We start from the raw sequence: 24,243 nt of genomic DNA on the forward strand, positions 1-24,243 counted from the left end.
TCTAACATGCACAGACTGGACATATACCACTTTTGCTCTCAACGAAATGGTGATTATAGTACCAAAAATTGTTTTGGCTATAACTTTGGTTTAGGTTATCAGATCTCGGTTTTTCTTGGATATTCTAGTACATTATTGTGTTCGCATCAATTGATGCAAAAACCCAAAAAGTGTAAAAATGGCACATGTACCACTTTTGCTCTCAACGGCTCAAATGCTCTTGGTAAAACATGGTTTTGATATGGGTTTTGATGTTTATTTCATATACATACTTCTTATTTTTGCTGCTTATTTTAAAGAACTATAAAGCGTGCCTAACAAAATATTATGATCCGCTTATGGTTCCTGTTTATTAGGGATATATCTACCGCCTGTGCTGATAGGTGCTGATAATAACCGCTCTAGCGGAAACGGCTCACATCTTCAATACGTATCTTCTGTACAATCCTTGCAGCAAAAATCAACACAACGATGACTCCATCTCTCGTGCACTGTCAAAAACCGAACGCGAAACCTGTCAAACATCTCCTCCGTCGTCGTCGTTGTGCTCTTGCTCATCCGCGGCTGGTCGAACAAGTGTGTTTTGTTCATCACGAAATTCACACGCGTACGCAGATTTCCTCTCGTTTTGATACGCGAAATTCAATATTTTGTTTTATTAAGTCCAAACAGCAGGAAGAGATTTGAAAACTTAAGCAAAAGTGCGAGTGTCGTCAACGCTATCATCACCGTTCGCTAGCAGTACGGAAAAGTGGCCACAATCGGTTCGGGTTGAACCTTGGCGGGGGGATTTTACTGTCGAATGAATGATCGCTAATTTGATTCACCCTCGGAAAGAGGGTGTTGTTTCTTTGCTGTCGTCGTCGTCGTCGCTGTGGCTTTCGGGTCCAATAAAGAAGGAAACTTGCAGTGATTTTGGGAATCCACTCGACTCTGCAGGCCAGCAGCAGCTGCTGCTGGTGGTGGTTGGCATTCGCATATATTAAAATTTTATGCGCAAAAATATCGGTGTTGATGTTATTTAAATTCGTGCAGCCATAAAATAGTTTATTTGGTAAATGCTTTTGAATGGTTGTCCGATCCGAGATCCACGCGATGAAGGTGTGTTTCGGGTTTGGCTTGGTGTAGACAGTGTTTATTATACGACCGAAAGGTTGGAATTCCGACTGGGAAGCGCAGAGTCTGATCTGCTCGATCTTCTCGGTAATATCATAATCCTCGCCGTCGTCGTCGTCGTCATTTTTTTTTCTATGAACAACTGAGCAGCGTGTGTTGTGTTGTGAAAGAATTTCTAGCACTTTGTTGGTGTTGGTGACAAGAGTAAATAAATAATAGGAAAAGAGTCTTTCCGTGTGCGCGCGCGAGAGAGAAGTGGTTTGTTTACACTATATAGGGGTAAGTGTATAGAAAAATAAGCGAAGAAAAGTGGAAATTTGCCCTCCCTTCCACAACAAAACGACACAGGAAGAAGGCGGAGAAAGCCGGTGGGTGGTGCGGTGGCGTTCCTTTCCCAAGAAAAGGATGGTGATTTTTACTGGCCAACATTTTTAAAGGTAAATATTTGCTCGGTAATTGATATGATTTTGCACGGTTATAAATTCAAAAATGCTGGAGGGTTTCTGCGCCAAAGCAGGCTCTCAGATTTCAGTAGAACTTTGGTGCCATCAATAACGTAAGCAATTTTGCATGAATTGAAATTGTTTAAATATTTGTCAATTCTAATTAGGAAATCAAAATGAATTTTTCTAGAAAACATAACACGGAGCTTTTTTTTTTGTTTTCGAGCTTTTTCCTTTTATTTTCATCTTAATTAACATAACAAAACTATTCTTTCATCTGTAACCGTATATTGCTTATGCAAATTCAATTCAGTTTTTGATCAAAATTTTGTTTAAATATCGATTTTCAAAGTATGAAGCTTAGCTTGAATAGTCAATCCTAAAAATTTACTAAAATTTGAGCGAGCGCTGCAATCTCGAAATTTAATTTTTAGAGATTAATTCTTATATTAAGAATAATTTAATATTTTTTCTTCAACAGAACTCAACTTGAAACCATAGGGATGGACGCCTCCCGAGGACACTTTTTAAATAATCACGGTAAATATCAATCTCAACGTGTTTCTTTGTTGTGGTTTTACAAGGTCAAAAAACAAATTAGTTCGATGCTCCGATTTATGAAAACAACTTCCAGTGGAATCACTTCTGAAACACATAAGCTTACAGCAGTGAATCCAGTGCAGACAACGGCTGGGAGGGCGGGAAACGCCCCAACCTCCCAGAAACGAAGCAAAACCATTAGTAATCGATTTTAATGGGCGTCGGGTTGGTTGGTTGCGTTGAAATCGTAAAAGCGGGTGGATCTATTTTTAGCCCGTTCGGCTTACACACACACGCAGCACAAATGGATGCTTGCGACGGCATTTCTTCCGTTCTGTAACTCTCCAAGGCAAGAAGAGAAAAGAGAAAGCGCCGGAGAGTGCGGAAACGAGCTAAGACTGCTTTGCAGTTGTCCAGGATGTGACAAGGATCGTGTTAGGAGCTCGCTTGGATAGAGAATATTGCCGTTAGGCTAGAGCCGAGGAGCCGGCAAGGAAGAAGAAAAACAACCAGGATGAGCCTACCGATGCCCCCATCAAAGCGAGCACCAACGAACGGCAGGCTGACAAACAAATATTGTTTATTGGTTTTGTGTTTTTTTTTTGCTATTTATCTCCTGTGCTATTTTTGTCTGCTGCTTGGTAACGGCAGGCCCAGACACTTTGTTCTGCCTGATCGTTTGCCTGCCCTGGTAGATAGATATAATGTAAAAGTATCAATTTTATATGGTTTCCTTATATCTTTGGACTATGTGCCAAAGTGAAGGTAATAAATCAGTATTTGTTAGGCTTGTGATTGTAGTGTAGACTTTTCGATTGTCCATAAGTCTAGTAATATAAAGCCATAAAAACGAATTCCTGAAATATATCGCAAAAACGCCAGCACTGGTTGTCATACTCTAGTAACATCGATTTGTATAGTAAATCTAGTGCTTTCAGTGGCACGTGTATTGCGGCTTTTTTCATGCTTTCAGCACATCTTTTGGTCCCCGTATTGAACATCACCATCATCATCATCTTTGCTCGGGGGGCGAAAATAGTCATCAATTGGTAACGCTGAGGGAGACGATGGAGAAAGAAAAGTATTCTACTGACCTTGAAAATAAATACTAGCATGTATTTGCCGCTACCTTCTGACTGTGTCTTGTGGTACGGCATGGAGAGCCTGTTTATTTCTTATAGACTTAGCAATGAGGGATGAGGGTGAAGTTCAGCAGTGTTCCGGCCGCCTGACTATGTGCTCTAGCAGCTACCATACCCCCAGCTTCCTGTTCGGATGGTTTGGGGACACGTCGTCGCTGGACACCGAAAAAAGGAAAAGGCGTGTTGCTGTTGCTATATCAAGTAAAAGTTTCCAGAGGACCTCTAGAGTCGTGGTAGTAATTGAGCTATCCGCATACACACAGCATTATGCATTCGAACGGATAAAAATATCGAGAGCATAAATCGTGTTTGCTCGACGAAGCGCTCACACACACCGGATGAGAAGGCATCAGCAGCGGGCGTCCGACCAGCCAACATGCTTCGTTTCACTTTATAAATAAATCTGTTTATAAATAAACGCCTTCACTGCATCAGGTAGCGATAAAGAAAACCGTACATTTGAACGTTTGATTGGGGGGGGGGGGGGGGGACAGACCCATCCCGTTTCGATAAATATGCATATGTTTGGTCAACCACAAATTGGCCGTAACACCGGACAAAGCAAACCTCACTGCGCACCCACGCGAATGGGGACGCATGATGGCTAGTGGTAGTAGCATGTGCGAGGATCTGATTTGTCATCGATTTCCGGTTTTGCATTTTTCACTGTCACCATCATGTTGCCGTCGTCGTCACGATGGCCGGTTCACCGTAAAGAGGAGAGGAAGAGTGGAATCTTGCACGAATTCGGTGGCTACGGATGGGAGATGTCCTTCAAACGAGAAACCAAAGCAAAAAAAAAAAAAAAGAAATATAGAGGAAAAATGGAAGACAGCCAGTTTATTCTTGGCTATGCGGAGAAGATGCTATAAATAACGAATGTGTGAATGGGACCGGTCGAGGGACAGAGGAGAAGAAGAGTGATGAAGTTACACGTGCACGTAGGCTTGATGGGGACGGAAATTTGGGAGAGGAAGACGCGAAATGTTTTTCGCGAAATTTGCGACTCAATCGAGGGGAAATACAGCAATGTGAAACTGGATGGAATGCTCACCTAATAACGGAATAATTTGGCATTTGATTGCCAAATGTTTTTTTTTGCCTCTACGACCGAAATAATTTCAAACGCAATTTCGCTGAACTTTTGCCGCTACCCTTATTGCTTACAGTTTATTCAAATATATATCGAAAATAGCTCGCACCGCGTTCCTCTAGTTGGTGAAAGAAAAGTAAACAACACAGTTTTCCCGGATCCTTGTGACGCTTGAAAGTGCGCCAGTCGGGGAACGGAACTGGTTTTCATTTCCATCATGGATGAATGAACCGTCAATCTATTTTTGCGCACTAGCTTTGAGCAGCTGGCAATGGCGAAATCGGCTTTGGAAGAAAAAAAAACGAAATATAGAAGAAACTTCGCAGCATATTTGTTCCTAATTAGTGATAGGCTTAGAAAACGAGGTTGTTCGACGAAAGCATTCACAGATCGTAACATGTTCCCAGTGCCTATTCTAGTTTGCTTCAGAGATGTACAGCATACACAATGAACAAACTCTATTTGCATTTTGAATGCTCCCTGAAATAATAAAATTTGTAATTCAATAAACAATTAAATTTTAGAATCCCAAAATTCAGTTATGAAATTTTGAAATTCCAAGGAATTCAAATTGAAACGAGTAGGAGAATAAACAACTTTTTCATTTGCGTAATCAAAAATGATGAACAAATGAATAAGAGAACAAAACCAATGACGAATTGTGAAATAGTTCAAAATACACACGAGAATACGACTTTAAGATATAGTTTTCGTATAAAATGTTACATTTTTCACTATTTTTGGATTTTTAGAAATTCGGTAATTCAGTACTTCATGGTTTCGAAAATTGCAAATTCCAGGAGTGTTGATTCTATTTTAATTTGGTATTTTGGGATTTTTCTTAGTTATTTTCATCACAATAATTCAAATAATTCGTGAAAACAAAAACTTTATGCGATGTTATTTCAAAGCTTGATGGAAAAGATTCAACGGTATCGTAGAGATGGTCGGTATCGAAAACCCGAAACCCGACCCGTACCCGTTGGGTCGACCTGTAGTGTCTGGTACGGGTCGGGTTCGGGTTTGGTGAAAAAAAAAATTCGGGTTCGGGTTTGAAAATGTCGGGTTTGGGTTTGAAACCCCGAAATATTTTGATAGTACACGATTGGCTGCAGATTCTGAAATTTCCAGTTTGAAGATTCTCAGATTCTTAATGAAGAGTTAATGAACTTTTCATTTTCAAACTAGTTTAAATTTCAGTTCAGTGTTCTTAGAAAATGTATATTGAGGGTATTTGAAGATTTAGAACTCCCATGTTCTTCGCTTTAGAACTTTGTTCTGGAATATAAAATCTCTATGATTTGGGTTTTACATCAAGCGTCTTGCCAGCGGTTGAAATTTCAGACGCGTTTGTGATGTTGAATGGTCTAGGGACTAGAGGACAGGCTCTAGAACTTGCTGTTCAACATAGCTTCGAAAAGAGCTTTACTAAGGGCAGGTGTGCAGAGGAGCGGCATCATATCATAGAGCTGAAGAGAAAGTATTTACGGTTCTCAGAAGGCAAGCTACGAGACTCGGATCTACCTTAAACACTGCCAAAAACGAAGTACATGGTGGCTGGCAGAGAGCGTGATAGTCCTGCGGGCGTTGGTGCTGTGGTGGAGATAGATGGTAATATTTTCGAAGTGGTTGATAATTTTGTCTATCTTGGTACACTCGTAATATGTGATAACGAGATAAGCTGCGAGATGAAGAAGCATGTTGCGCAGTTCTGGGCTGTGTTTCGCCAGTTTTCCAGGCGTCTCATCATCCGAAAGCCTCCTTCCATCTGTTCGAACCGTCGTGCACGCTGCGCCCCTCTATTTCTGGTGCCGGTAGGGTTGCTGAAGAGCAGCCATTTGACAAGGTTGTCTATTGACTTTTGCCAGGTGTCCAATGTGTTTCTCTCCATGCAGCTCATGGTTTATGCGCATTCGCCATTCTCCGTCGTCTGTCTGTACTCCACCGTAGATAATCGGCAGCATCTTTTATTCGAAAACTCCAAGGGTATTCTAGACACCCACGAGAAGCGTGTATGTTCACGATCCTCTTGCTGGTGCATCTTTCGTCTGAGCTGGGGACTCAAATCCAGCATAACAGGGTTTGTATCCGCAATAATCCGGACACTTTCTAACTAGTGTATTTACTTCACTTTACTTTTACGGCGACAGAACGATTATTGGTCCAATGTCGTATCCCGAATACGTCGCCATGTCACTCGGCCATGGGCTGCTATCATCCAATAACACCTATTTCGCGGACATCCTCGTCGACAGCACACATCCAACGAGTGCGGGGCCTACCTCGAACTCGACGGCCCTATTGAGATTTCTGCTAAATATAGTCTTCGCTGGTCGTTCTTCCGGCATTCTAGCTACATGCCCAGCCCACTGCAACCTGCCCTGTTTTATCCGCTTGACTATATCCGCCGATTTGTACACCTGGTGCACTTCATGGTTTCGCAAAATCCTACGCTCAAAAACACCAAGGGCTCGCCGATCGGCCTCTTTCAACGTCCATGCTTCATGGTCATAAAGGGCCACGAGAAGGATTAATGTTTTGTAGAGTGCAAGTTTAGTACGGGTTTGCAGGCTGCAAGACCTCAGCTGGTTACGTAATCTGTTGAAGGCCCTGTTTGCAGCTGATATCCGCGATATTTTATCTCACGGCTAACCTCGTTGTTACATGTCACCAATTAATTCGTCGACTACTTCAAAAGTTTCCCCATCTAACACCACCTCAGCGCCAACATCCGTCGGACTACCACGCTCTCTACCCGCCACCATGTACTTCGTTTTGGCAGAGTTATTTTTTTTTTCTTCTACTATGATTTATTTGACACGGCACAAATACAATTTAATGTTTAACGGCGCCAATTATATCTGGTAGCTTACTTTCTAAAGTATCTTAATAACTAAAAGCAAATTTTTTATCCTCGCTGCCGACTACGAGCTGAAACTAAATCTAACTTAAAGCTAGAATGTTTTGCATTTAAAGCACTGATTTGTTGTTTGATGGTTTTCTATCGCCATAGGTAAGCAGCCTATTGAATATGTTCCGCTGCTGGGCCAAGATATTACGGACTGGCATATTGGGTTGTCTCCCTCGGCACCTGAGAGTATCGTGCGGGTCTAGTTGCTGTTTCCGGATCCGGGGTCTTAACGTGTTCTTGTCGTTTGGTTGGATGTAGGCGGAAGGGAATAGGACTAAACTGGGGCGTGGATGAATTTCAGGAAAACGTATATAAGGGACATGTAGGATAGGTCACGGCTCGCCAAGACATCACGAACAGGAACAGCCTGCAGGGGAGCTATTAATTTAGACCTGGCGTCACGGTGTACAGGGCATGACCAAACCACATGCTCTATGTCGTGATAACCTTCACCACAGGCACAGATACCACTTTCCCCGAGCCCAACACGACGGAGATGCGCGTCAAATCTATAGTGATTGGACATAAGCCGGGACATCACGCAAATGAAATCCCGACCTACATCCAACCCCTTGAACCACGGGTTCGTCGACACCTTGGGGATTATGGAATGTAACCACCTTCCCAGTTCCCCTCTGGTCCAAGCATTTTGCCAACTGATGATCGTATTCTGACGTACAAGTGCGAAAAATTCATTAAAGGCAATTGGTCTTTCATGAGTATCACCGTTTGTTGCGCCCAATTTAGCCAAAAAGTCCGCTTTCTCATTGCCCGGTATCGAGCAGTGAGAAGGGACCCACGCTAAGGTAATCTGAAACGATTTTTCGGATAAAGCACTCAGATGTTCCCGTATTTTCCCCAGGAAATACGGAGAGTGCTTAACATCTTTCATCGATCGGAGAGCCTCAATGGAACTGAGACTGTCCGTAAAGATGAAATAATGGTCCGTGGGCATTTTTTCGATAATCCCTAGGGTGTACTGAATTGCAGCTAATTCTGCGACGTAAACAGAAGCAGGATTATCGAGTTTATGGGAGACGGTTAAATTGTTATTGAAGATACCGAAGCCAGTGGACCCATCAAGAAGTGATCCGTCAGTGTAGTACATATTGTCGCAGTTGATGTTTCGATATTTATTGGAAAAAATTTTAGGGATCTGCTGCACGCGTAAATGATCCGGGATTCCACGAGTTTCTTACAGCATGGATGTATCGAAAAACACAGTAGAATCAGAAGTATTTGATAAGTCGACACGATTTGGAATATTCGAAGAGGGGTTAATATTTTGGGACATGTGATTGAAATACAATGTCATAAAACGGGTTTGAGAATTAAGTTCGATTAACCTTTCAAAATTTTCAATCACGGGACGGTTCAAGACCTCACATTTGATAAGAATACGAGAAGACAGGCTCCAGAAGCGGTTTTTCAATGGTAGTACTCCAGCTAAGACCTCCAAACTCATCGTATGGGTCGACTGCATGCAACCTAAGGCGATACGCAAACAACGATATTGTATTCGCTCCAGTTTGATCAAATGTGTGTTTGCTGCGGAGCGGAAGCAGAAACACCCGTACTCAATAACAGACAGTATCGTTGTTTGGTAAAGCCTTATAAGGTCTCCTGGATGGGCTCCCCACCGTTGTCCGGTTATTGTACGAAGAAAATTCACTCTTTGTTGACATTTTTTCATCAGATACCTCACGTGACAACCCCAGGTGCCTTTAGAGTCGAACCAGACACCATGATATTTGTGTACCAAAACCTGAGAAATCGTTTTACCCATTAATTGTGTTTGAAGCTGAGCAGGTTCATGCTTCCTAGAAAAAACTACTATCTCAGTTTTCTCCGGAGAGAATTCGATACCTAGCTGTAAAGCCCAAGCAGACAAATTGTCCAAGGTGTCTTGCAATGGTCCTTGCAAATCGGCAGCTTTGGCTCCTGTAACAGAGATTACACTGTCGTCTGCAAGTTGTCTTATCGTGCATGAATTTGCCAGACATTCGTCGATGTCATTTACATAAAAGTTGTAAAGAAGGGGGCTCAAACATGAGCCCTGGGGAAGACCCATGTAGCTAATGCGAAAAGTTGCCAAATCGCCGTGCGTAAAATGCATGTGCTTTTCGGACAACAAATTGTGCAAAAAATTGTTCAAAATTGGAGAAAATCCTTGTCGGTGAAGTTTACCCGAAAGAATGTCAATAGAAATGGAATCAAAAGCCCCCTTAATGTCCAAGAACGCAGACGCCATTTGTTCTTTGCGAGCATACGCCAGCTGAATATCTGTTGAAAGCAACGCAAGACAATCATTCGTCTCTTTGTCACGGCGGAAGCCAAATTGAGTATCCGATAGTAGGCCATTTGATTCGACCCAATGGTCTAAACGACGGAGTATCATTTTTTCCATCAATTTCCGGATACAGGATAGCATTGCAATCGGCCTATAAGAGTTGTGATCAGAAGCTGGTTTCCCTGGTTTTTGGATGGCGATCACCTTCACTTGCCTCCAATCCTGCGGTACAATGTTTTGCTCCAGGAACTTATTGAACAAGTTCAACAAGCGCCTCTTGGCATTGCCGGGTAGATTCTTCAACAAGTTGAATTTGATTCTATCTAACCCAGGCGCGTTATTGTTACAGGACAGGAGGGCAACCGAAAATTCTGCCATCGTAAAAAGTGATTCTATCGCGTCGTGGCCCGGAGACGCATCGCGAACAATATGTTGCTCAGGAACAGAGTCCGGACATACTTTCCTGGCAAAATCAAATATCCACCGACTTGAAGACTCCTCGCTTTCGTTGACCGTTACGCGATTCCGCATTCTTCGGGCTGTGTTCCAAAGAATGCTCATCGATGTCTCCCTCGACGTCTCGTTCACGAACCGACGCCAATATCCGCGTTTCTTTGCTTTAGCCAAGCTTTTAAACTTGGTATCAAGCTCCGAATACCGTAAATAGTCGCCAGGTATACCTATAGGTAGGCCAAAAACGCGTCGGATCTTTGCGTGTAGACATCGGAGCACTCTTGGTCCCACCACGGAGTGGGAGGCTGTTCTTTAATCGTTACGCCGGGATATTTCTTCGTTTGGGCTTGCAACGCGGCGTCGAGAATCAAGCCCGCGAGGAGGTTGTATTCTTCAAGAGGTGGATGATGTTGAATCGATAACTTCCTCGTATAACTTCCAATTGACATTCCGTGTGAGGTCATACGGAATGTCAATTGGTCGCATGCGAGTTGACCCGCTAGTAATTGAAATAAGAATAGGCAAATGGTCGCTACCGTGAGGATCGAGGATTACCTTCCATGTGCAATCCAACCGTAGCGACGTCGAACATAAGAATAGATCCAAAGCGCTTGGGCGCGCTGGAGGTTTCGGGATACGTGTCATTTCACCGTTGTTTAAAATAGTCATGTCGAAGTCATCGCAAAGGTTATAGATAGAAGAGGAGCGGTTATCATTGTAAGGGGAACCCCAAGCCACGCCATGAGAGTTGAAGTCTCCCAAAATCAAACGTGGCGAGGGAAGAAGTTCTATTAAATCAAAGAGCAGCAGTTGCCCAACCTGTGCTCTGGGAGGAATATATATTGAGGCAATACAAAGCTCTTTACCTTGTATTGTCATTTGACATGTGACAACTTCGATGCCTGGAATCGAGGGGAGGTTAATACGATAGAAAGAATAGCACTTTTTAATCCCTAAAAGTACTCCTCCATATGGGGTGTCTCGATCAAGGCGAATAATATTAAAATCATGGAAGTTGAGATCAATATTTGAAGTAAGCCAAGTTTCACAAAGGAAAAATGCATCGCATTTGTTTTTATTTATCAAAACTTTAAACGAATCAATTTTTGGTAAAATACTTCTACAATTCCACTGTAAGACAGAGATAGAATCCTTCATATACGCAGTTGAATTAGGCATCGAAGGATACAATCGCTGCAAGGAGGGGCCATTGGGCAGTCAACTGCTTCAAAAATGATCTAACTGTTGGGAGGAATGCTGTAAGAAAAATTTTAATTGGATCGGGTACATTGAAAGTTTCAAAAATCCAGTCCACAATGTCAGAAAATTTCACTAATCCAGAGTTTGTTTCATCAACTGGGAGTGCAAAAGGAACAACTGGGGTTTTAGATGTTCCTAGCAGTGCTGGGAACTCCTTCTGGGACTTTTAATTTGCAAGCCCAGGAGAAGTTTGCTTCGGTTTTTCCGCAGCACTGTTTGGTTTGTTTGTTACTTTCATTTCACTTTGAGAAATCTTAGGACCTTTTCTGGGAAGTTTAGGAGAGGAAATATTTTTCCTCTTTCTAGACTCCCCAGGATTGGCGTAAGATGTTCCCGCTGGTGAATCGTCAGAATCGGTTTCATCAGAGGACAACAGATCAAAAGGGTTTGATGTAATGGGAGAAGTGGTAACGGTCTTCTTCAGCATCTCAGCGTAAGAACGCTTCGAACGCTCTTTGAGAGACCTCTTTATTTTATCCCTGCGCTGCATGTACACCGCACATGTCGAGAGCTCATGCTGACTCTCCCCACAGTGAATGCATTTTTCAGCATTTTTACTGCAGGAATCATCCGCATGATTCTCCCCACACTTGCCACAACGTGCCTTATTGCAGCAGTAGGCGGCGGTGTGGCCTAACTGCTTACAATTCAGGCAGTTCATGACGCGAGGCACATATAATCGCACAGGGAGACGAACCCGGTGGATCGAGACGTGGCTTGGTAGCGCTGACCCGGCGAACGTAACTCGAAACGAGTCTGACGGAGTGTATACTGTTTTGCCACCGATGATCGATGCTGACCGCAATTGCTTGCAGTCGAGCACCTTTACATCGGGACAGGTTTTGTTCTTAAAGCACCCTTTGGCACTTTTCAATATACACTCGACGGACAGACTCGAATCGGTTATGACACCGTCGATCTCCACGTCTCGTGCGGGTATGTAAACGCGATACTCGCGTGTGAAGAGCTCAGAGCAGGCTATATCGTTGGCCTCTTTCAGGACCACGACACGGAGCTTGTTAGGCCGGACCTTGGAAATTTCGGTCACGCCCTTGTACTCCTTCGTCAGGTCTTTAGAAATCTGCAAGAGGTTCAACTGTTTCGATTTCGGTCCCGCCTTTGGCCGAAAATAGACAGTATAGCTGCCCTGGGCTCCGTCTGCGTAAAGCCTGGTGCGAGGGGGGACTGAATAATGAACAGGGGAGGGGGTAACAGAAGGGTCAGGGTCAGAGGGGTTCGGGGATGGTGGCGCGGGAGGCGAGGGATCTACATCCATCCCGCTAAGTCTAGCGCACTAGCGCCGACAAGAGCACGTACCTTTTTACTTCTCCCTTCCAGTAAGGTTGGTTGTCCGATCGTTCGAAGTTGCAGCCGTTACAGCCAGCAGCACCAATACAGCAGCACCAAACAGCCACCAGCAGCGAGCCAGGTGTGAGATCATTCCACACAGCGATACAACTCACTGTCAACTGATGGTTTCTTCTTTTTCCTCTTTTGTGTCTCGTCCACTGCTGTAGCACAATTCAGCCAGCAGCCAAATCGGCTTACACACCAGCTGGCAGACCTTGAACCCGAATTCATTTCACTCGACCAGGCAAACAATGCCAACACTTGTTCACACGTCTATATTTTTATATTCTATCGGAGCGATCACCAAACACGTCCGATACTGATGCGTGTTCGGCACAGAATGATGGCAGAGTTAATGATAAGCCCTATTCTCGCAGTTTCCCTCCTGAGAGGTCCGAAGGCCTCTTCCACTGCTCTACTGGTTTCAACCAATGATGTCGATATCGTCCGCAAAACCTAGAAGCACGTAAGACTTCGTAATGATGATGCCGGTTCTTTGCACGCCAGCCCTCTGTGTAACACCCTCTAACACCCATCTAGCGTCACGAAGAATTCCAATATCTGACCGGCTGACGCATGATGTAGAGCCTTCGAAGGTGGCACGTATCAGTCTACTTAGTTTTGTTGGGAAACCATGTTTGAGCATAATTCGCCCAAACTCATTTCTTTTAACTGTATCGTACGCTGCCCTCAAGTCTATGAACAGATGGTGAGTCTGCAAGTTGACTTCTCGAAATTCATCGATAATCTGTCGCAGTGTGAACATTTGGTCCGTGGAACGTCCCTCTCGAAAACCACATTGGTAATCGCCAACAAGGGTCTTCGCAACGGCCTCAGTCTATGGAAAAGAATATGGGAGAGAATTTTGTAAACGGCGTTGAGAAGGGTTATGCCTAGGGTGGTTTACCGGTAAAACCGATATTTTTTTCAATACCGAAATACCGGTGTTGGAGAAGCGATAAAACCGGTATTTTCGGTGTTTTTCCTAAAGTTAAAAAAATAATCATCACAATAATCATAAATGATTGTAAGGCTAATGAATGCTATCCACTTATGTAGGCGTTACAAATCACATGACTGTGTATATACTAATACATTTAGCCAGAATCAATATTGAATATTGATTTACCCTTACCTATCTATCAATTTTTGTTTCCTTCTTGTTTGTTCTGCTTGGATTAAGACGATGCGTTTGTGTGTATCGATAATATGTTAAAAAACTTAATATCAATAAAGCAAAGCATTTATTTTCTAAGTAGAACAGCTAACCTCTTCACACAAATTCTGAAAATCATAGTTTGGAGCAGTAATCTCAATCTTGTCTGCGAAAAAAACGCAAGTCATTATTCGTTTTGTGCTTATTGGAAGTAAAACCAAAAAATAATGTGTAAATATAAATTTGGATTAGAAATTTCTTTTTTGTTTGGCGTCTCCGTGTACATTTCACACGTGGCACCTAGTTCTGGACAAGTTGCTTCTGATACAAAGTGTTTACAGGATGTAATAACCAATCAATACGAAATTTCATCCTCAAACCTACTGCTCCTTATTCTTGGAAAAGCGAAATTTAAATAGCTGTAACATGGTCAAAGCTTCGTCGCCCTAACCACAGAGAATTTTATAAGCAATCATTCTAGCTGAGAAAAATGCTTTCTCAGTATTTAAAGAGCATCGAATAATATTTACCTTCGATTCCTCCAGATTCATAGAATGTAAATTCTTGTCTGATCGTCATTTCATTTTTTTTCTTCATTCATTTACTCTTTTCGACAGTTTCAAATATTGTTTCTCTAAGAATTTCAAAGTTATTCATTATTTTAAAACTATGTTTTGCGACGTGAAAGGAAATTGAAATAAAAATCTGCATGTTTTTTTTTTTTTTTTGTTAATATGAGTTTAAAATTAGGTTCTTCGTAATCATATCACTGGATTCATTCTTTGAAGTTTTCCAAACACTGTTAAATTTATCCAGTGTTGTATCTGGATTGTATACCACAAGAGATCAAAACAATGGTAGCAGTGGTCCAAATCTTAGAAAAGAAAATCTGGGTCGTAATGAAGCATTGGTACTCATAATCGCAAAAACATAATTATGCAGCGACACGTCCATAGATGCAACCAAAGACGCTTGGTAAAAAATAAATTTCAACTCCACATTTCTGTATATAATATTTAATTATTTTTCAGTTTTATTTTTAAATAATACAGAGAGAATGACTTGCGTTTTCTCGGGGACATGATTGTCATTATTTCCACAAACTATGATTTTCAGAATTTTGTAGTTAAACAAGTAGGTTCAAAGACCACGAGTGGCCCCTGGTTTGTGTTAATCCGAAAATAAAAATTGCTGTCCCTACCAGCTGCCTTGCTGTTCTTCAGTTCTTCACCATCACCATCACTGTTAGATAATAGCTGTATCCTTCGATTGACCTTCGATAGCCGCCTCGTTTCCTGGATTTGCTGGCACAATATTCCTCCTAATTGAGCGATCCTGATCTCCGTAGAGAATCTCCAGATTGTCACCACCAAATTAAACACCGTGTAATTATGGAAACACTACACTGTATACTCCTATATTTTAACATCTTAATTTCATAATTATTCTAATATCTTAACTTAACAAATTAATTTTAACGATGACTAATAGACTCGCATCTAGCATGCAAATTTGACCGTTGAATGCAAGCGACTGATCTCCGTCCGATCGCAACGATAGAGTGACCGAACAATCACCAATCACCATCCTGCATCTTGAAACTACGCTATTTTTTTCAGCATACTAAAGTTTTTTCTCCAACCGCCTGGTCACCTCCGTTCTATCGGTAATCAGGTTCCCCTCCGTATCGTTGCACATGACAGGACTGACACGTTTCGGTTCATGGTTCCATTAATCTTCTTGTAGAAGCTTCTCGTGTCGTGCCTGGAGAAGCAACCTTCCGCCTCCGCAAGAATACGCTCCCAATGCTATCGTTTCTTCCGGCGATGGAGTCTCTTTTCAGCAGCTCTAGCTTCTCGGTATCGTCCCACGTTCTGACGAGTCATAACCGTGGATATACCTCCACTGCTCATTCAGGCTACTTCTATCTTGATCCGCTCATCAACCTTCTGCAGGTATTCTGTAGCCTATTCTCCAATTATTAACCGCTGGATGTTCAACTGTATCCTCATTGTCGTCCTGGATTTTGACACGTTGAACAACCGGGCGCGAATCTTGGATACCACGAGATAATGATCTGAGTCTACGTTTGATCCTCTAAACGGCCTCACATCTGTAACGTCTGAGAAGTGCCGACCATCAATCAAAACATGGTCGATCTGAGAGCAGGCCTCTTCGTTTGGGTGCCTCCAGGTGTGCTTACGTATATTCCGGCGTGCAAAATAAGTGCTACTCTGGCGAAATTGACAAGCCTCAGGCCGTTGCGTTGTCGTTCGTGGTAGAGTGGCTCTCTACCAATCACGGGGCGAAAAAAGTTCCCCTGCCCGACCTGCGCATTTGCATCCCCGATGACGATCTTGATGTCATGTCCTGGGCACTCATTATGCGTCTTTTCCAGGAGCTTATAGAATTCCTCCTTTTCTTCATCGGGTTTATCATTGGTCGGTGCGTACACATTTATCAGGCTGTAGTTGAAAAATTTGACCTTAATTCTCAACACACATTTACGGTCACTGGTCGGCCTCCATCTAATAACACGCTCCATCTGTTTCCCTATGAGCACGAAACCGACTCCCCTTTCTGCCTTCACGCCGCCACTGCAGTAGATGGGGTATTTAAATGAAGTGCCCGGAATTCGCGTTCGTCCGTTTTTGTTTACCTTACCTCCTGTATGGCAGCAACCTCCACATTCACCATCACCTTCTACAGCTCTCTAGCTAGAATACCTGCATGTGCCGGTTCGAGTAGAGTAACAACAATATCGCACGCTAGCCTGGGGGCTAATGCGGTCTCGATCAACTAGATTAGTTGAGAGATTTCGTTATCGATATTGTTTTCGGCACATTTTGCATGTTGTAGGATAAGTACAACGATACACCGTGCCCCAGTGCTGAGTCGAGAAAATTTCCAGCTCGAAAGTTCCTCGACCTGATCGGGAATCGAACCCGATATCACCGTGTGGGAGAGCTAGCCGACCGACATCGCTAACCACAGAACCACGGGGACCACCAAGGTTCGAGTAGAGTCCAAGTACCGAGTTTCCAATAATCGTTGTCCTTTTTCGTTCGCCTAGCTCCATGCCGATTATTCCGTTCCGTATTTATATCTATTTATATCTGGATTATTCGTAGTATTTTATATTCGCGACGAGGCTTCTGTTTAGATATGGCTGGCGAGGTACCGCGTTTCGTGTTTCAGCCGCCCGTTTCGAGTCAGACGCTGTTGTAATGCCGCCCCTAACATGGGGATACAGCGTACGATCTCCCTTCCCAGTCAGCATACGACCATAGTTTGCACCGGAGGTTGTTTACCAGATCTCCGCTCGTATCCCGGTCGGCCCCTTGTGGAGGTTGGGATAGGAGTTGCTGGACAGAGATGAAAGACCACAATGGGGTCTCAAGTGACACGTGCCCAGCTGTTTAACAACCAACAGAATAACTTTTCAGTTTAGTGTATTATATTCTGATGAACGTTATTGATGAGGCTTTCCGAAAATTGTGTGGTTAAGCGGCTTTATAGGTGGAAATAAGAAGATTGAGCATTAGAAAAAATAGAAAATGAGAAAAATAATTATTTTCAACTTTGCTGGACCGCATCTTTTTATTCCTAGGAGCTTATTTTCTATTTTATTTTATTTCTATTTTATTTTCAAGGTTTGGGTATCTACTAGCACGTTCTGATGAGTTTTCCTGCGATCACGTGGGATCAAGCGATTTGTACCGTATTGAAAAATGTTGGTCCCTCTAGGAAATACATAAAATCAAAAATATTTAATATATTTCAAGACTGGACACCCTGATAGGCAAATGAAAAAAGACAAGTAAATTTTTTTTGACTGGTAACCAATCCCTGCAATTTTGAGCAAAATTTAACCATCTGAAATTTTTTTGTCTCAGAATCGCCATATATACCTTTTCCACTTTATCCCCGGAACGCCTTGACTGATATTCACCAAACTTGACATAAATGTTTCTCACATATTAGAGGTATTCGAAAGCGTATTATAAATGGTAGGGCAGCTACTGCAAGGGGAACATGGCGATGAATTCCTAACAAGTCCATGTATAATTTTTCGCTATTCATACAAAAAACTACACGCCTTTATCACAATTCTACCTTTATCAGTCAGAACTGATCTTAAACAACTTGTTCTGATGGTAACAATTAGGAAAAACACCAAAAGTGTTGAAAAAATGCTGAAAATATTTTTGTCCGTTTGCTTGTATGAAAATGTCTCATAGTGGTTTGATGATCCAAAATGACTGAATCATCCACTGAAACTAAGTTTAGTAATATACAAAGATTGGCCTGATGAAAAGGATCTACCAGGACACCTAAGAATACTGAAAGATTTCCAAAGAAAAACTTAGAAGTTCCTTACAGATTATTAGAAACTGAACGTGGAAAATGGGAACAAAGTGGGCTTAGAGTCCAGAAGGGCTAACTTTCTTTTGCGCAGACAGCTCTAAAATGAATTATTCCGAAAGAGCGGGATCCATAAACTGCCACTGGCCAGCAGTTTTCCAAACAGAAATATATGCGATAATAGAATGCACGAATACGTATCTGGAAATAAAGTACCGACACTCAAATATTTCACATTTTCTGCGATAGACAGGCAGCACTGAAAACATTGAGTTCTTCCTTTTGCCATTTTAAACTGGTGTGAAAATGCATTCTATCGTTTAGACAGCTGGCTAAGAAAAACAGGTCAATTTATACTGGATTCCTGATCGCTATGGAATTGAAGAAAAAAAAAGACTGACTCACTAGCTTGACAAGGATCTTCCACTGTTTTGTTGGTCCAGATCCGTTTCGTGGAGTTTTACCAAGCGCTTACCAAAATTCCATACGGAGTGCGTTACCAAACTGATAAATGTTCAATGTGGCAGACACATCAACTCACTAAATAATGTTGAGTCGGCTCGTACGCACCTAAAGTTATTTGGGACATACCACATAGATCAAACAAGGGTCGCAGTGGTTCAATATCCTACAAGAGAAATTACAATGGTTAACTAGGTATATAAATCTGTCAAACCATTCGGAATCTGCGATTCAACAAGGCTTAACAATTTTCAAGGCTAGATTATACGTTTTAGTGTCGTATGAAAGCAGATAACAAAAGATGCCGTACTCAGTTACGCAACATTTTTTTACGCTGCTGTTGGGTGATGTTTAACCCTCTAGCGTCCAAATTAGTTTTTAGACGGACCTCGAAAAAATCACTATGAAGCTTCATAAACATTTTTTTAGTTCTTATTAAAGCTTTTAAGAGGTTTAACTAAAGACCGTCTAAAACGGTTAATATCGCTGAAAGAAAAGAAAATTCAATTCGTGTGATGAGACATGGAGATGAAGTCAAATTTACAACCGGCCCAGGATTTAAAATGAAGTGTAATGAATGAACGAGAAAATATCAACTCTTCAATTAAGCATCTAATTTGTCTTTAAAAAGACAATTTGTTCTTTGATTTGCTATTGGACGAGTGCAAAGATGATTTTCCAATCGATTGCTGCAAGAACGATGGAAATCCATTGAATACTGTCTTCTTAGCTTTTGAAATCGAACATACTTTTCCCTTTTTCCATTTTTAGATTTTCATTTTACATCCCTATATAGCCGAACTTCCTGGGAGACGTAGTTCTACGTCGAAAATACCATCCACCAACAAACAATTTTATTTTCGCCCAGCCTCATCCATCAGTTGATCAAAACGAATCGAAACACACGCGTTTTTGCCACTCTGATGCAAATTCCAAATGTCGAAAAAGCTATTTTGACAACGGTCGAGTGCTCAGTAATTTTTAGACCACCGAAGAAATATAAAAAAAAAATATTCACCACATTCCTAACCGAGCAAATAGTTATGACCAATATGCATATCGAAACGAAGCCTCCCGTCGCGAGACGCGTCGGTACTCTAATTTGGCCATTTGTTTGCAGTCATGAAACCCGACCGGGGCGATACCGTCGACGACACATTGTTTGACGGATTGACGTCATTTCGGAGGGGAACCGTGTGATGATTGGCATGCGGTCTGCGTTCGCCACCTGCCAAAAATAAACGCTAATCTACATTGTGTTCCAAAATTTACTACGCCGGCCGGCTGCTCCTGTCCCACTGCTGTTGATGGTGATGATGATGATGACGCAACGACAACGGGGAAGCAATATACGCCCGATTATTGTGGCCCCATTCGTCACCGATGCCCGGGACAAACAAAGATGAGAAGTTTCGACGAAAACAAAAATATTTATTTTCTTTATTGACAGCCACCAATTTGGCAGCGCTAATTGCATGCGAGGTCGGTGTTATCGGTAAGGTGGAAGTTTACAGGAAGATAGCCGGAAAGGACGGATAGGATCCTTCGCGTGTTCCCTAGAACATGTAAATAAGGTTATTTCAATCGGGTAGGTTAAGTCTGGGTGACGTTACTTATGGCGCTCGAATTGTTTGGGTGTTTTGTGTTGTTGTTGATTCAGTATTCCACTGACGCCATCAGTTTTTCCCTACGATTGGAATTATTTGGAGCGCTTTCTGCAGATGCACCAATCGACCGTCACAAAGCAACTATTGTCGTCCGATTGTCGTTACACCTACACCTTACATAACCTATAACAGCTTGTGTCAATCTCGATCAGAGGCAGTTATTCTGAAAACAGCCGCTGTTATGATGATTCCTCGTATTTCCAAACGAGGGTTACTATGCAACTTTTTTATCTGTTCTGCATAGTAACCAACGTTTTTCCAGCAAATGTTTAACGCATCTTGCAGATTGTTGTGTGAGTGTGTTCTACTGTGGTTCAATATGGGTGCATTATATGTATTGATACCTGTTGGTAATCATTTTCATTGGTAAGCAGGAAGTAATCATTAATCTTGCGATACCATCACACGAAACGCCAAATTTCCAGTAAATGTCAATTTGGGAGGGAAAACAAAGACGTGGGAAACAAACGTAACTTCACTGTACCTAGAGATGCTACAGATACAGGAGTCTGAAATCTGATTTTTGTTTAATTTACTATACAGGAATCAGATTTTAGGAAAAAAATACAGATTTAAATGTGGCATCCCCTGCTAGTGCCGTCCAGGAAGTGCCAAAACGCCGAGGACACAAACTAGATGGCTCGGTTGCGCTCCATTATACCTGGAATCCAAAAATATCATTTCGGGCTGGCTGTGACTGGTGGTACCACTACTGGAGCTCTGAAAGTGCGCTGATGTAACCGTTGCGGAAAAGGTCAAACGTAACACGATACCACGGCCAACCCACGTCCGTTTACGGGCGGGATACAAACTCGGTGGCTGCTGCCCGGCCAGGTGGCCTGGGATTAGGATAATCGACAGAGGCTGTAAATTAGTAATGAAACCGGCGCGAGAAGTGCGTGTCTTGGCACTTTTTTTGAAGGTTAAAGTCGTTCGTCGTTCGACGAAGGTCGGGACAGCTCTTGTCGTGCCTGGAAAATCTATTTTCGATGGCAGTGCGGAGGAACATTGTGGAGCTCGTACGGAAAGCAATTATACATCCGTCGTTCCGTTTTCTGTCGATACTCAATTACATAAATAATTCAGTATACAAGCAATGTTAACAGCCGAATTGAGTGAAGCTTTTGGCTTTTGATAATTCCACGTAATAAAGCTTCTTGGAAACGTTCGCTACAATACACAAAAGGTACTGCAGTATAACTAATCAAACTTTCGCACAAGTAATGTTTTTGCCATTCGAACCATTAGTAGCAGTTGACGAGTAGCTAGAACAGTTCGTTCTTCTTCTGTGGCTGCTAAACGAAACATTTTCGGGTAGTTTTTTGATTAATCACCCTGGGAGAGTAGAGTAAATGGAACATTTCAACTAAAATTAAATCTATATCTAGGGGCGACTCGTGACTTTTGAACCTACCTGTTTAATTATAAATTCTGATAATCACAGTTTTGGAAGTAATGTCCGCGAAAATACGCAAATTATTTGTTTTATTACTATTGAAAACTAACACTAAACAATAATAAAATATAAACGTGTTCAATGCACAGGTTGCATCTATGGACGAGTCGCCCCTGTCTATATCTTAGGAAAGGTGTAAGGCCAAATGCAAATAAACGAGTTAAAAAGATTAATAAATCAAACAAAAATGATTCAAACCGGTTTAAATAAAAAAAGTATGAACTCGTTTAAGACAGTTAGTGAGCATGGGCATGATTGACCGCCCGCGGTTGCTACTCCGTTATTGCCAGATCAGCTGTAATTACACAGAGAACCAACGGATGATGCTTGGGATTAACATTCAGCCTCAATGTGTAAAAACTGGTGACCTTAATCTTTATATTAGGCAATACCAGCGCCGGCCGCATCCGAATGCAGGTCAAAGAAGGAGTGTGTATAGGAATATGTTGAGATGATACTCGCTTTATTGGAAGCCGAGAACACCTCTGCACTTCCACGAGAAATCACTGGGATGTTGGAGAAAAGGGTAAGGTTTGCAGCAGGTTTCGTTTTGGTAAACGATGCGCTGAGTTCTAGTACCGGGTCCATAATAACAATTATGGCACGTACGAGTTTATTATATCTTCTACGGAAATCATAACGCGATGCGAACTCATTCCGGTTGATGATGTGACACCGCAAAAATAAAGCGCACGCGAGGATACCGTACTCATGACTCAATCAAGACAGACTCAAAGATTCGAACATCTGTTTATGAAGTCATTATGCCACTACCGAAACGTATCTCTCATTGATTTATCTCAGCTGACGACACAATGTTATGAAAGCTACGAGAGTTGAGTCTACGTTAACGCCTCGCCACTCCTATCACTTCTTCGTGAAGTGACCTTCTTTATAACACGGTTATAACCAAGCTGTAGAAAATACGACTTCATGAAAGGTATCGACGCGAAGTCTCTAGATATTCGGTAACTCGGACATCTGGCTTTGAGCTTAACAGGTCGAATAACGACGTTTCTTGTAAATTCTTGTAAAAGCGATTTCCTGATTTGAGACCGATTTAAAGCAGAAATAAACAATAGAGTGTTATTAGGGCCACGCACAGGTGTGTGTGGTATATTCTAGTGAAACGCAAAATGTTATACTACACTATGTGGACGATTTGAACTAACATATTATAGAGTTGGGTCACTACATTTTGAAAACATTCATATGAGCAGAATTCTCCCGGGCCGGACACGCGTTTACACCGAAGCATTATGCACGACCGCTCAATCCACCGCCTACCGACGGAGACGCTCGGGAGCACGATATTTCACGCCGATTCTCTATTAGCTGTTAATGCGAGTGTTGCCTATCAAATAGAAAAATTGGCAAAGTTTCATGCATCCAAAGCCCCAATAGTTTAAAAAATGCAGATATGCAAGGTGACCAAAATATATATCTTAAGTCTGTTGACAAAATGCCAAACTAGTCATAATTGGGACATAGTATACAAAAACCTCTACTCAAAAGCTAAACAAATCGAAAAAATTTAATGATAAGATTTCGACTTCGACTAGCATCAATGCACCATACTCCAAATTCCATAAACCACACCAGTACTCTCTGGGTGAAAACATCATTTTCATTTTACCGTTTTGGATCTGCGTCTATGAAAATTTAGCATATTCCGCAAAAGTTTGCTATGGAGTAAAATTAATTATTCAAAAGCTAGTGAAGTCATGAATAGAAAAGGAATGACAATGGATATCAAAACAGAATCATCAGATATATTTCAGTTTGGAATTTCAAGACATTTTTAACATTGGGAAATATCGCAAAATTGATAAACAGCTATCGTGTGGTACACCTTTTCAAGCAGTGCAAAAATGAAGTTCCAGAACAGTGCGAAAGTGCTACGTCATAGTAGCTACACATGGAAGATGAATTCGCCATTCAATGGCGCACAAATTCATCGCTAATAAGATCATACAGTATTACACACACTACAATACGACATATAAAAATTAAACAATTTGATTCTTGTCGGCGAAAATTACTACCTTCGAGTTATTTATAAATAAAAATGTCTGTAAATGTATACACTTATCTTAGCCATCTAAGCAGCTTTTAGTGAATCAAACATGCCTCCGCTCGCACCGCTCGTACACGTTACAATTGTCGCTCGCTCGGTTTCTGCCTTTTGCACCAATACATGCGTACACCACTTCAACTGCAGTTCAGTTAATTGTGTACAGGGCTTTGCCCTGTATCATTTTTTCTCGAAAGTATACCATGCTATGCTGCCGAATGTCATACATGGCAACGCGCCCCTCTCTAGCACAACCACTATCACACTCTGATGGTGTAAAATTGTTAACAGGCTCTTAATTAGCCGGAATCACAAATTCTTCACAGCAAAACTAAACAATATTTACACATAATCCACACTATCACCCGCGACTCAATGAACTAAAAACACCATACTTCAGAACTGCACAGTTTTCAAACTATAATTTTTTGCCATTTAATAATATCGGTTTTATTTCACGAGCAA

The 24,243-nt window shown here is 41.9% G+C and overlaps 1 protein-coding gene across 2 annotated transcripts in view; it reads left to right on the top strand.

Moving 5' to 3' along the window:
- The first annotated feature begins 557 nt into the window (after nucleotides 1-557).
- Nucleotides 558-24,243, top strand: part of LOC129717311 (histone deacetylase 4) — a 148,479-nt gene continuing 124,793 nt past the window's right edge. Inside the window, exons 1-3 of one of the 2 annotated variants that reach the window (XM_055667185.1) lie at nucleotides 558-1,054; nucleotides 1,267-1,553; nucleotides 2,041-2,099. In XM_055667185.1, the coding sequence (XP_055523160.1) occupies nucleotides 2,063-2,099 (37 nt within the window). In that variant the 5' untranslated portion in view covers nucleotides 558-1,054; nucleotides 1,267-1,553; nucleotides 2,041-2,062. Of the gene's footprint in view, nucleotides 1,554-2,040; nucleotides 2,100-24,243 lie in introns of both variants that reach the window. The other variant, XM_055667181.1, reaches the window with a different exon arrangement.

This window comes from Wyeomyia smithii, chromosome 1 (genome assembly GCF_029784165.1).
Source record: "Wyeomyia smithii strain HCP4-BCI-WySm-NY-G18 chromosome 1, ASM2978416v1, whole genome shotgun sequence".
In the NCBI taxonomy this organism is placed as follows: Eukaryota; Metazoa; Arthropoda; class Insecta; order Diptera; family Culicidae; genus Wyeomyia; species Wyeomyia smithii.